General features: G+C 37.8%; 1 protein-coding gene across 1 annotated transcript in view; it reads left to right on the top strand.

Moving 5' to 3' along the window:
- Window positions 1-2,597: 2,597 nt before the first annotated feature.
- PHF3 (PHD finger protein 3) overlaps window positions 2,598-14,729 on the top strand; it is a 39,518-nt gene continuing 27,386 nt past the window's right edge. Inside the window, exons 1-3 of the mRNA XM_009707195.1 lie at window positions 2,598-2,892; window positions 10,485-10,646; window positions 11,899-13,711. Coding sequence (XP_009705497.1) covers window positions 2,598-2,892; window positions 10,485-10,646; window positions 11,899-13,711 — 2,270 coding nt within the window. The remainder of the gene's footprint in view (window positions 2,893-10,484; window positions 10,647-11,898; window positions 13,712-14,729) is intronic.

Raw genomic sequence — 14,729 nt, 5'->3', positions numbered from 1 at the left:
TCGCAGACTCATGCTCCAGAAATAAAGCTTTCAATAAAATTCCTCTTGAATTTTCTCTAGTTAGGTGTCATTGAAGGTGGCTGTGGCTATTGCACGTATAGCTGCTTTGACAGTTAGTTATTTTGCAGTGCTTTTACTGTTCTGAATGGCTGCATTGGTAGTCTTGCAAAACTGTAGGTATTCTTTTTACATCACATTGCTGAAGACAGAGGTTAATTTCTGTCAGCAGAGATTTTTGTAGCAAGAGTTAGCATTCTGCTCAAGCTTTCCTACTGGGCACTGCTCTTAATGGTCAGCACTGCTTTGGTAACAGCAGTGTTTGAGTAACAGCTATATAAATGTTCCCCTCCCATCCAGAAAAAAATCTTGAGGTGTATTATTGTAAATGTGTTCAAAGCCTCTGCCGCTCTTTAATTTTGGATACAAAAGGTTTCTTACAGTAATTCACGTGTGTTCTATTGCAGTGCCATTGGCACTTGTTAGCGGCAGGGTTCACCATTGTTTTATCCTGTGTCTGTTACTCTGGTGCTCATGTGATGCCGATAGGAAAAAAGCTATCGTTACAGCAAGGTGTTTTAAAGTACTGGATTGGGGCATTTGTAATTACTTTCTTACTGAGCCACTGCAGCTTTTGTAGTTTATCCTGTATGGTATCAGATTGTTGTAACTACGTGGCATAATAAAAATAGATTATACAGTGCAGGATAGCACTTCCTCTGTTAGTTTGCTGCTTTATTTGTTGCCAGATTTGGAAATTATTTTGACAACTGCAAAAAGAATGTGGACTGCTGTAGGTGCTAGTTGGCATGGTGTATTTATGTAGATGCACTGCATTGCTTGATAAGAATAGTCCTTTTTTTGGTGAGGGAGATTTCAAATTATAACATGCTTGCTGCTGTAAGACTTACCTGCTTCCTAAATGCACCTGCTTTGGCATGACTTTCCTCCTTGCTGACTGTTTAGTCAGTGGGATGTTGTGTATTAGGCTGTTTTGTCATGGTTTGTGTGTAGATACAGGGAAGACACCCTGCTCTGCAAAGACATAGTGCCATACCTGGCTGTTGTTTTCTTCTGAGCTGCCCTATGGGAGAAGAGGGAAAGACTGTTGTGTTTGTTTTTTTTTTAAAAACAAACAAACAAACCCACCAAAAAACCCAAAACACCACAAAAAAAATCCCCACGTTTTTCATGCTCACCTGTAGTTTTTGTAATTAAATAAATTGCATAAATAGGGTTGAAATTGTAGCAGAGCTCTTACATGTGTATGGCTAGGATTTTCCTTGTTGATTGCTAAAACAGCAGTCTCCCATTAATGTGTGTAAGGAAGCATACTTACAGTTCTAGTGAGCATGGGTAGGTACTGGATTTATTTAGTGGCAAGTTGTTGGAACAGGGATCTAGAAGGTAATTCAAGCACTGCAAACTCTAAATCTCACTTCTCCTTTTCCTTTAATGCATTCATTCAGAGTAAAATAAATCCTGTCTAGTGTGTGGGAGGAGGATGACGACAAAAGGCGCGGTAGAGAATGTATGTCCCTTTTCTGTTTCCAAAAGCTTGAACAGCTTTGTGTGCCAAAACTGGTCTCCCAGACTTTCCTGTATGCCAAATTAAGCCAGGCACTACTGCACTACTCCATTTTCCTTGCCTCCGTGACCATATTTATTATAATTATCTGTCTCCACTCTAAGTATATGCTTATGCTAAACTTCTGAAGAAACATTTTGCTGACTTTTTTCTTTTTCCGTTCTGTTGTGTAGTTAAACATTCTCATTAGTTGAAGCTCTGCTGCAATAGTTGCATTTCTGCTACATCGCAAAGAAGCGATCTAGAAAATAGGGAATCCCTTCTTGCAAAATGTAGGTGCCACTTGAATACAGTTCCCTAAGTTTTACCTAAACTTTAAAATTGAAGTTTCTAAAAGGCTCCTGGCCCTTTTGAAGCCAGCTCAGAATTCTGATATACTTGATTGAGGTCAGATTTTCATGCAAAATTTCTGTAATTTTATTGAATGTAATGTTAGGTGGATAATAATGGAGATAAGGCCTTGCTGCTTAAAAGTAGTTACTTGCTATGAAGTACTTGGTAGTTCCTCTATGAAGGGAAATACAGTCCGTCTCAGTTTTGGGCCTAGTATGGCAGGCTCCTGAGCCCCCTCAGCTCCATAGGTGCTCGTGGAAGCTGACCTCACCTGTGTACGTTTAAAGGTGAAGAAAGCTGTGTGCTCGCAGAGCTGCTAACAGGTTCCCTTGCTCTTGATTTCCCCCTCTCTCTGGTATCCCACCCCCTTGGGTTGGTTAAGGTTTAAACACATTTTAGAAAGGAGGTGTTTTAGTTCCCCCTGTTATATACACTCTGTAGAAGTGGCAGCACTCTGCCGATAGTGGAGTTTATATTAACTTAGCATGGGATTTCTTTTAAAAATAATCAGTTAGAGAATTGATTTTTAGATAGACAGTGGGCCGTACTAAGCCATAAACAGATTTTTTTTTTTTTTGTTACAATTCTAAAATACCTTAAGCAGTCTTTATAAAAAACACAACAGCCAAAACAATTTGCTGGTTTCTTAGGTGTTTTACAAATTGTAGCTTATATTCTTATGGTATTTTTCTTGTCTTTCTATAGGGTTGAAAGACACACAGGAGTCTTCATGGATATAGTTGATACATTTAACCATTTAATTCCTACTGAACACTTAGATGATGCCCTATTTCTAGGATCCAACCTGGAGAATGAAGTCTGTGAGGATTTTAGTACAAGTCAAAATGTCTTAGAGGATTCGCTGAAGAACATGCTCAGCGATAAGGATCCTATGCTAGGATCTGCAAGTGCCCAGTTCTGTTTGCCTGTTTTGGATAGCAATGATCCCAATTTCCAGATGCCTTGTTCAACAGGTAAATCTTACAATTTTTTTAAGATTACAATTTAAAATACAGTTATGCTCTAGTACCAACCCTTTTTTGTAATGTAGAAATAATAATTTGGGATTTCTGTCTTCTTCCTGCCCTTTTTGTGGCGCTGATTACATGCCTGGCATGTAAATTACGTGCAGTTCTTTTTAGCTTCCTTGCATAACAATAGAGGAAGACTCCTAATCTGGATCAGAAATAATTTAGGCTTTGTCTTGAGTATGTGTAAATTATTCCCAGTGAAAAAGTGAACTACAAAGCCAAAACGAGATATTTGATCTTTTTACTACTTTAGTTAGAATATTATTTGAGGCCATCCTTAATGTTTTTTTTTTTTTATTCTTGCTGTAGTCCGTGTCCTTACACATTTTTGTCTGTAACCCACCAAACAAAATTGTATCACTCTTAACGTGCATAAGACTATACAACGTACACAATGAAACCAAGTTCCTCCTCTCTAGATTTTTTTTTTTATTTCCTTCCAGTAAAACAGTGATGCAGACTCTTGTTTCACACTGCATCCTGTGCATCCTCTGGTAAATCTACGCTGCATTTAAAATTTTTGAATTAACTCATAGGGTACAGCTGGATATTTTGGAAGTTATGGGGAGACTTTTGGGGGCTTTTTGGCATGTATTTCTCCTAAAAGTGATCAGCAGTGCAATAATTAATACTATTGATACTTAAATAATCACAGTTAATTTTTAAGATCTGTTAAATTAAGTGAGCTCACTCATTTACTTATGGGCTACTATTTCAGGTCATCTGCAGACTAAGGGAATCAAAACTGATCTAATTTATGCTGAGCTCATGAATTTAATGTTTTGTTTTTAAATCCAAAAGCAAGAGCAGAGCCGCATTCCAGTAAGTAAATTTAAACATGCAATTTAGAATTAATGTAGTAGGTATCCAAAAGGACATGAAATGTTCTTGCTGTTGCATGTTCTTTGTAGGTCTTGATAAGAACTGTCCTTATTTTGAGCTGGTAGGCCCGCAGTACGTATTTCTAGTATTTTAGTTGAGAATAACAATTACCAGTTTGAAGCAAAGTTTCTTTGCTTGTCTGTCTTTCTTGAATATTCATATAGCTCATGATTTATTTGATTTTTCTGAGACTGTTGGTGAGTAACACAGCTTATGTAGTCTGCTGGTAAGAATGCAGTCATGCAAGATGACAGTACCTTCCTTTAGTTTAAAACCATTACCCCTTGTCCTGTTGCAACAGGCCCTGCTAAAAAGTCTGTTGCCATTTTTCTTATAAGCCCCCTTTAGGTACTGGAAGGCTGCTCTAAGGTCTCCCCAGAGCCTTCTCTTCTCCAGGCTGAACAACCCCAATTCTCTCAGCCTGTCTTCATAGGAGAGGTGCTTCAGCCCTCGTATCATCTTCGTGGCCTCCTCCGGACTCGCTCCAACAGGTCCATGTCCTTCTTGTGCTGAGCATCTCATAGCAGTAGTGGTGTATGACAAATGGCAAAGAGCATGAAAATGGATGTCTGTTGGCTATCTATTGATAGGAAGAGCTATATCAGTGCCAGTAAAGCAGTCTCATATTCATGTCTTGGCCTGAATCCAGTTTGTGTTGGATCTAAATGTTAGATGATGTTGGTCTTTGCTTTCTGAACTTGCTGTGTAATTGCCACTGAGTAATAGAATGGGGTTGTCTTGTTCAGCTTTAAACAGTTACATGTTTGGAGAAAACAAGATTCTTTGCAGGTGATCCTGGTAATTACTTTGAGGAGACCTGGAAGTACCTCTTTATGACCCTCTCACAAGCTGGAAAGGATATGGGTCAAATTAACAGCTCTTATGCTGAAATCCTTCCAGGGCGTGTTTGTGAAGAGTGACTGCTAAACTGTAAAGCTGTAGTTGGGTTGCTGGTTTGTGGAGTTGCTGCTCTCACAGTGCGGTTAGGAAGTTCTCTGTTATTTCAGTGAATCAAGGCACAAGCTATCCACAGATCTTATTATTCACTGCAGCTCATGGGAGCTTAGCAGTAAAGGAGGCTGTTTACTGTCCTGAAGTAGGTATTGACAGAAAGACCTAGTGTTGATAGTGGAAGTTGGTACAACTGCTCTCTTTGCCAGTTACAGGACAGATTTTGACACATTGAGGCTTTTGAGAATTAAATGAAACCCAAGTTCTTGAAACAATTGGAAGTGTCCCATATTGTGGTTTAGGTGTCTCTGTGCTTCTGTTCATCAGGGTGGTCAGGTGGCCATTCTTCCGAGAATGGAATGACTAACGAAGGAGGGTAGATTATGTAGAACAGCTCTTGGGCGTCTAATGTTTGGGTGGTGTGGGTGGGTGTAGATGTGTGGGTTTGTGGTTGCCTTCCACCCTTGACCTCCGCCCCTTTCTGAGCAATTCCTTGATCAGAAATGGAAACTGTGAAGTTTGGGATATGACATAACGCTTGAGAACAACACCTTTTTTCAACTTAGGATGGTACCCTAGTGAGAGGTTTTCTGTTTTGTTCTGTTCTTTCTTGCTGGAAGACATGCTGGCAGTTTATCCACTAATTTTATGAGCTTGTGAGCATAGCAGGTCAGACTGATTGCATGCCAGTGAACTAAATAACCAGCATTCATACTAAATTGGTATTTCTCAGCTATCACAAATTCTGTAGCTTTTCAGGATGTCATTTACTGGGGCAATTCGATTTATTATACATGTAATAATTCAATGGCATTTGAATTGCATATCATCTGGAGATATTTCTGGATTTCATGATAAAATCAAACGTTTAACAAATTTAGTTTATGGATATGTTTATCAAACCAGGTATTTTTCATAAATGATGAGGAAGACTGACCTTATAAGAGTGTACAAAGAATGTTTAGGGACATCTTTTTACTTGCCCTTTTTTCTTGTCCCTCTGAATTGCTGCTGGGAAAGCGTTTCTCCCAAGTGCAGTCTGTTCTTTCTAGTTTTACCTTGTGTTTTCATGAGTACTGTTGAAAGCAGCATTACCTCTGCTAAAATTGTGATCACCTACTGAATCTTTGGAGCCAAACCAATTGTTCTGACTACAAATACTTCTTTTCTTTAGCTAGTGTCCTGTCTGGCCGTGTTAGCCATTTCAGGCTCTTTTCACTAAAGCCAAATGTATGTGTATTTTTCCTCCTGCGTATGAAGTAATTTTGAATGTAACCTTCAGATTGAAACTCAAGATTTGGTCTGCAGTTGTTTCTCTCGGTTTTCTTACCTCTTTACACCTTCCTTCCTCCAAGCTGTCCATGTGAACAGTCACACAGTGTCTTGTGACCAAGGTAGTAACTTTCCTGTATAGAATTTAAATTTCCTGTATTGGTGTTACATTGAGAACCCGGAGAATGTTTACATTGAGAACCCGGAGAATGTTTATTTTGCACACTTTTCTGTTTGTAGGTAACTACCAGTTTTCCCCATTTTAGGTCCTTCTGAAGACTTCAGTTATTTATTCCTTTGGATTGGTTTTATGGAGTTTTATGGATGCAGAGAGGTTGAATCTGTAATAGGATTTGCAAGGCGATTCATGTATTTACGAATCACAGAGCTCAACTGAAGCCTCTCAACAAAATAACTTAATTTGATTTAAAGTGGTTGGTTTGATGATGTTCTTTGTTGTTGAAATTTGTGCTTTACTACTCTTTATTTCCAAAGTAAGACTCCTGTGACTAAAGAACCATAAATTAGTAGCTCTGTGATGTAACTCCATCTTTTTTTAAAATAGGGGTTCAGTCTTCTGTCAAGATACATGCTGTATTAAGTTTATTAATCCTAATTTATTTTCATATATTTTTATTCTAAAGACAGGGAAAAGCCCTCTTTACCAATTAGAGAATAATGGAGAATTGGAGTAAATGTTTAGTTAGTGTTTCACATGGTACTTACTGTGATTCTTTTCTTACACTGGGCAGTCAGTGCAAGGTTCTCCCAGGCAAATTCTCAGTTAAACAGGTTACAGGAAAACTTTTGTAAAACAGTTGGAATTTGGTGTTTTCTTACATAAGTTATATCATCAGTGACTCATTTCTCTTGAAAATATTTCTTTTTCTATCAAACAGCACTTTTAATTCTGTTTCTTGAACGTACGCATCGCAAATGTCAATAGGAAAAAGGTTTTCATATAAAATATATCAATTTATAGTCTTGAGACTTAGTGATATTTTTTCAGTATCAATCTATATGTTTCATTGCTTTACTAGAACTTATTAGCTCTTAAGGCTTATGTGTGTTAGTTACTGCTTTAGACTGTTACTGTTCTTTTCATTGAAGTGTAATGTTAGGTTTTTATGTTACCATCTGCATATAACATAGTAGAAATTTTAAAATGTTCAGCCGTTTCCATATGATTTGTGATACTTGTAGAATTAAAGTATGGAATCTGCTGTGGACTTACTCAGTCCTGCTGTTAGCGTGATTCACGTGGATGTAGCACTTACAACAACGCAAAGCAGCAACAACAGCGGAGTTCTGTTCTGTGTGGTTAGCTAAGCAAAAGAAAATCAGAGCTAACATCTACAGAAAATAAATTTATTTCTACACTTGAGCTTTACCTTGGCCAGTGTGTCAAAAACCTGAATATTTGTTTAATCTTGGCTGAAAATAATCAAGGGAAGACTTATGTTAATAAAGATTTATAAATTTCAGAGATTTTGATGATGTTTTTAGGGATATTTTCTTCTCCTTCCCTCCTCTTCCTCCAGCAAGTAGGGTTTGTTTTCCTCAGTTTTACATTGCTGAAGAATTAAAAAAAGTCACACTTTTGTATTGGCACATGGAAAAATTTACTTTAAATTTGCAAGTAAGCTATCTTTACTGTATGTTGTCCTATTGCTGTGTAACATGTATAAAAAATGAATCAGTAGCACAGCACGGTAGTTTGGAAATTTAAATACTTCACAAATAATGGAGAGACTCAAATAAGTTGAAGTCCAGTGGTGCTTCTTCCAATATTAATATGTTGAACGTGACTCATGTTTTCCTTATTTCCAACTTGTTCAGTTGTACACTGGTGTACAACTTTTTCTATTCAGATATGTTATTTCTTTATTTTTTCCTTTCTTCTCTCTTTTGTCCTTCTGTCTTAATTTCTAGATGTATTAATGAGATAATCTTTAGATGTTTATTACTAAGATCATCTATCTCTTTCTTTCTGGTTCCGTTGGTTTTGCTTTGGTTGTTTTCTGTTTCCCAATGCTGTTTCTCTACCTCCGCTTCTCTTTCATAATTTAATTCCCTAGTCTCCTGTGTATCTTACTACTCTCTGTCACTTTTTCTCTTCCCAGCAGGGTCTGTGTGGAAAGCTCCGCAGCTGGGGCCTCCCGGGGCTGTACTAGCCCACTTAGCTCAGGTGGTTTGAAATTAGCAAGATTCTGTGCTTCAAATTCCTCTGTAAAATTAAAGCTACAGCACAGAGTCTTGTAAGTATGAAAATACTTTAATTCTAATATTTCAAACTGTCTGTCAATAGTAGACTGAATGTATCCCTTTTGTTATTAAAAAAGGAGGGTGTGTAAATTCAGTAACTTGAGCAAGAACCCTGTAAAACCCAAGGCTTTAGTGGCAGCCCTGAAATCTGCTCCAGAGCTGTTTCAGAAGTTGTCCAGGTGGTTCTTATTTGTCGTGTTGTCTTCAGTAGCTTAGTAGTTTAGTTCTACGCTGAAGAAAGAAGCGGATATGAAAGGAGCCTCCTTTGTCACAGTCTGTTCCCAAATACAGGTTCCACATTTTGTAGGAACACTCCGTAATGAGAACACTCACACTGAAGTGCAGAGCTGTTGGGAGGACAGTCATTGAGAACGCAAGAATGTGCAGCTGGAGTTAGAGTGAGGGTCCGCCTTGTTCAGTTTTCCATCTTGGACAATGGCCAGTATTAGATATTTGGGGGAAAATGAAGTCTGACAGGGCAGTTAGAATGTCATCGTTTTGCCGTTGTGTCCTTTTTCCCAGTGTGTAGCTTATAGCAAGTAAGTGATTAAGGAACATTTGGATGAGTAGAGTAAGACCAGCATTATCAGTCCTCTGCAGCTTGTGTGTGTTATCTGTGTATATATGTACTCATGCACAGGCGTAAAGGTGGCTTAGTGCATTGAAAGGCCAAAGCTGCCAGTAATTTCTGGAAACACGCTTTTCTTGTAAACTGATATATACAGTACAGTAACTAAAAATTACAATTAAAATAAAATGACTAAAGATAAATTGTCAGCACAAGAAACTCTTAGCTTTTGGCTCCTGGGGGCCATCTAATTACGGAGGTCCAGAGTGCTGATTACCTGGTGCCAAGGTCAGCCTTTCTTAAGAGGCTGTTGAAAATATTTCTAGTATTTGAACTTCAAAATTAACAGGTTGGTTTTTGGACCTTTTTTTTTTTTAATTCTTCATGACAGGTGATTGTGGATTGAATTACAGTCTTGATAGACTTGATTAATCATCACTGTTTGGCTTTAGCAGTGTTTTACAACTTCTAATTTTTATTATTTTTAAAGTATGGTTGTTACTGCAGTGCCTTCACAAGAGCATTATTTTTTTAAAGTTGCGGTAACATCGGATTTGAAAAGGAGCAGGAATTGACAGGTTTTCCGAGACATTCTAAAAGTTCTATCAGTTTTTAATTTCTGTTAACTTCTTGCTTGATTTGATTTCTAAGATAAATTTATTAAATTCAATCAGTTTTAAGTAAGCAATTGCTAGAAATTTTTAGATATCTTATTTCTGTCGTGTGAGTTAGTTTATCTTAAAAATGCTTCTAGGGAGGTGCCTGAATAGTGAAAAATAGGCATGCTTGGTTGTTTGGAGTCTTTATTGTATTTGTCAGACCCTCCTACATGTTTTGTGAAATCATTTGGGTGTTTGGCTTGATCTTACAAATTTCGCATCCCACAGGGACCAGGATTCATTAATCACACATAGAATCTTGGGATAGGAGAGGCTACCTTTGCAGAACGAAACTTAGAGCAAGTGAGGAGAATGGCTGGTAACAGTGGCCTGACTGCCTCTTAGGAAACCTATTTTCAGGAGCAACCTCTGGGATCCTTCTCAGGTTAGTGGAGGATAGGAATTCAACAAAGACAATGTTCTTGCCAGTGTGTGCTGCACTCAATGCTCTTCAGAAAGGGGTTGCAGATGCAGATATGTCATGTGGGTGGGACTTAGAGTTTTAAAATTGTATCCTTGAGAAAACTGTCATTTTAAACTTTTTGCACTTCTGGATCAGCTCTTCCTGCTGTTTACCTTTCTTCACTTTTTCTTAGGTGGGAAGGGACAGTGAGGGACAGCTGATCCTCTAAGACTGGGGACCTTCCTGTGGCAAAAAACAATAAAAATGTGAGTCCACCAAAAAGCTATAAGGACTATTTACAGAAATTTTAAGGTTTGGGTGATAGCTTCTTCTACACTGAAACTTCCTCACATGGGGATGTTCTGTCTTGCCTGCACCCCCCCCCCCCCCCCCCCCCCCCCGCCGTTTGTTTTTAGATGGCCAATTTATTTATTTTTCCCCTGTCTCTTCCCCTGTCTTGCTCAGCATTACAGCTGCAACATTTTTTTGATCACTTTAAGTTTTAGGCTCTTTCTTGTTTGCTTGTTTTTTCCAGTTACTGGTCTTGATGATATTATGGATGAAGAAGGAGTTAAAGAGAGTGGTAACGACACCATTGATGATGATGAGCTTGTTTTACCTAACAGGAATTTGAGGAGCCGCTGTGAAGAAACATCAGTCACGTCACCAAGAAAATCACCACGTTTAATGGCACAAGGTGATCATTCAATAGATTATGTGTGTTTGCACATTTGAAGTCAATTAAATTTTTATAATCCCACTTCCCAATGTTTATAAACTTAAAGTAAAGCTTTGCTATTTGGTTGTGTGACTTCAAGTACAGACACTTCCGTTTTTATACACTGCACCTAGATTTCGGCATCCATAGGGTACTACTCAATTTGAATTCCTCTGATAAATATTTGATGGCTTCCTTATGGCCTGTGGTCCTTAAACTCATTTTTGAGATTTTGATCCTTTCACCTGCATTAGATTAGCATTGTGGTTCTTTACCAGCAAAAGCATTGTTATATTTGCAAACAGCATTGGAATATTAGGTTAGCATGTTTCTTTATTTCCAAATAAAAATTTAATTCTATTTATTTTTATTTGTGTGTTTTCTTTTTGTTTTAAGTTAGGTTACAGTAATTGCAGTCATTGAGTCTTTCATCAAAATAGCTCGATATGTGTAATAAGTATTTTAATCAAATATTTAAATTCTGTGTGGTAGCTAATTGATTATGGTTAGGGTTTTTCTAACTTCGTGAACTGGTGGAGTTATTGACAGCTCTGCTTTTTCCCCATACAGAGCAGGCTCAGTTAAAAAGATAAAATTACTTAATAGGGATGTCAGAGTTTAAATAAGAGCCTGTGGTACAAAGCTGATGAATATGCCGTTTTAAAAAGGCACTGAAATGATTCCTTGTTCAGAAAATATAAGAGATGTCATCAAGTGAGAGTGTGACTGGATCTCAGATTCATATACTGTGTTCTCTAAAAGCTTTGTAAACTTCACAGCTATACTTCTAGTCACAATTTAACTTGTGTAATTTTTACTTGAGGTAGAAAAAGTTGAGTGGTAGAAAAGTAGAGTGGGTTTTGATTGTCTTTTTATCATCACTCTTGTTTTATATACACTATTCAGAACTTTCATAGCCATTAGAATAATGAGATTTTTACATCCAAACTGTGGCAGTGCAAAATTGAAATGCAAGTAACTTGTAACTTTTTAAAGTAGACAGATAGGTTGTGTTTTTTTTTTTTTTGCAGGGAGGAGTGTTTGTGGTTTTGGTTGTTGGGGTTTTTTTTTGTTTGTATGGGTTTTCTAAGTTTAGTAAACAACTAAGTTTTAAGTTCTCTTTGTGTCCAGTAAGCTAAATCAGGCTAAATCAGTTCTATCCTAGGTAAGTCTTGTATTTTCAATGAAGAGGATGCAGTATAGCTAAGACATTTTCTTTTTCCTTTCCTAGAATCAGTACGGAGCTTGCGACAGAGCACACTAGCCAAGCGTTCAAATGTTGCACCTCTTGTTAGTACCAAGAAATCATCTGTAAAAAGTGGATCAGCTCCAAAAACCGGACAGAAACAAGAGAGAAGTCCAGCTAAAGAGACAGATGTTGCTGCACCCTTGAAAACAGAGCAGCCTAAAGAAGTTAGGCGTAGTACAAGACGATCAGGACAGACAGAAGGAACAGCAGCAGCACTAACAGCATCCCAAAGTAATACAAAATGTCTTCCTGGGCCTGAAGAGGTGAATGAAATAAAGGCCGATACCCTTGAGCAGGCAAAAGTTGAGGAAACGTCCCAAGAGTTAAGTTGTGTGAATGTAACAGGAGCCTGTTCTCCTCCTGGAGAAACAAGGGAAATAACAAAGATTGCAACGAAGACTGAATCTGGGAATGTTGAGTCAGTTTGTTCAGTATCTGCAGATACTGAAGTTACTGCAGTTAAAAATGAAGCAAATGATGTGATTGATTCAATGGGCTCTGAAACTTCTTCAGAAGAAAAGACTGAAAATAAACCAGAGGAATTGGAGAAGAAAACAGAAGAGTGTGATCAAAGTGGAGTAACTGGAAAAGCTAATGATCCATCCAGTGCTTGTGTGAATCCAAGTGAAATTTGTGAGACCACCTCAAATTTGTCTAGCTGTATAGAAGGGGGGGTTGATTGTAGTTTAGGTTCCCATAATGTGGAATTTCGTGATGAAAATACGTTGTCAGTAAAGGAATGCATAACACAACCTGTAGGTGATGACAAAGGAGAGGAGAAAACTGTAACTTCGTCTGAGAATCTATTGGACAATACAGAGTTTGATAAGAAAAGCAAAGAGTTTACCTCTGCTGACCCAGGAAATAGCATTTTAGAAAGCACTGTTCTTGACCAACCAAGCCAAAATGTACAGCAGCAGATCAACAGTACTAAAGTAGAAGACCCAGAGGCGTCAAAATTTCAGGATGATGATAAACAAATTAGCGTTTCATCAAAATGTGAAAAGAACGTTAGGCCCCGGCATAGTAAATCTGTCATACAGAACAAGCAAAATCTGACTGCAGGTACTCGAGAGAAATCAGGTGCAGTGCAACAAGAAATGATGCGTTCAAGAACAAGAGCTGGTCTTGCTGTTTCAGGTCTTCACAGTCCATCTTCAACGAGTCTGAAGCGGAATGCGGATGAGCAAGAGAGTCATCAGCATCCAAATAACCCAGTTAAAATTAGGAAGAAACAATCTGATCTGGGTTTGAAAGCAAAGAGCTGTGTTTCAGGGGTGAGCGTAAAAAGGCAGACCAATACAATGCTGAAGAAAATACCCCGAGTCCAGGCTTCTGGGCAAATACAGAAGTCGTCATTCCAAAGAGGAAGTGAGAAATCTCCTACTCATCAAAGCTGTTCTAAAGATACCCACCATTCGGTGCATTCGTCATCAGGGCATGTTTCAAATCTTGGTCAGAAGCAAGCCCAGGGTCAGAAACACCAGCTTGGAACTGTGTTAAAAACAAATAGCTCCACAAAGGAAGAGTCGGAGACAAAAGATCCCCCTGTTGTAGAACACCTGAAGGAGGAGGATAAAGAAAAAAATAAATCAAAAAGAATTGATAAGAATCTCCAACCTCGCCAGAGAAGAAGTAGCAAAAGTCTTTCACTTGATGAACCTCCGTTGTTCATTCCAGATAACATTTCAACTGTTAAACGGGAAGGCTTGGAACATACCTCTGCTAGTGAAAGCAAATATGTTTGGGTGCCCAACAAGCAGTGTGGCTTTTGCAAAAAGCCACATGGCAACAGGTGTGTGTGGCTTTGTGTCTGAGGAATTTATTATTGATCTCAAGATAATTTTTCTCTTCTATTACCAAATGTTGCATACTGCTGGTGCCAAAACAAAAAGGCATAACCTTATATTGGAAGCCTGTCTGTTATACTGTCGATTAATTTCCTTTGCACTCATACACTTTTGTTGGTCTCTTAAATAGAGCATTAGCAACTAGTTTGGCCAAAAATTTTTACTAGAAAGGTTTTATTATATGAATACATTTTTTGATTAATGTGTAATTCTGCTATGCTGTTAAAATATGTACTTTAAACTTGACTTTTTTCCATAGAAGAGAAATAAGACTAAGATGTCTGTGTTCCAGATTGTCGTTTCCTTTTTCCAGAGACCTCTTAAGTTGAAGGATCATCATCAGCCAAAAAACTCAAATAGCTGTTTACACGTGACTTTTATCTGGTAGAAGTGTGAGGCTTTCATTTAACAGGAGTAATGAAGTAGTTCAGGAGATAGTCAGTAGGAAGAACAGCAGTCTCAAAAAACACCTCTATAAAACTTCCATGTGGACATATCTGAAACTGCCTTTAACTAAACCTAATGATGAAGTTGCATCTGAAGTTGATAATGTCCGTCTGTGACAAAAGTTTATTTTTATACGCTGTAAGTGAACTGAAGAAGGCCATTGGGTTCCAGTAATAAACTATCAATCCAAGAATAAGAATTCCTTTATTACCACTTCTTATTTTCTGGTTTTAATATTGCAGTATTTTTTTGTAATAGCAGTTCTACATGCCAGCCTTTTTTTTTCTTTTCTTTTTTTTCATTTCAGATTGAAGACATTTTTGATTAGTTCTTTGCTTATGTGAGAGAAACTTTTAATAGTAATTTTCAGTGAGTGTGCTTTAGAACTCCATATTTCAGAGTGAAATATGGAACAATTACCTTTGGTGCCTGAGGTTTTTATAGCATTCATTTGTATCTAAGAGCCTTTGTGAGCTTTACTGACTTACTATAGTGTATTTGAAAATCAAATACATA

This window comes from Cariama cristata, unplaced genomic scaffold (assembly GCF_000690535.1).
Source record: "Cariama cristata isolate BGI_N322 unplaced genomic scaffold, ASM69053v1 scaffold27819, whole genome shotgun sequence".
NCBI lineage: Eukaryota > Metazoa > Chordata > Aves > Cariamiformes > Cariamidae > Cariama > Cariama cristata.
The sequence above is the reverse complement of the archived record's forward strand: the minus strand, read 5'-3'. Positions and strand labels throughout refer to the sequence as shown.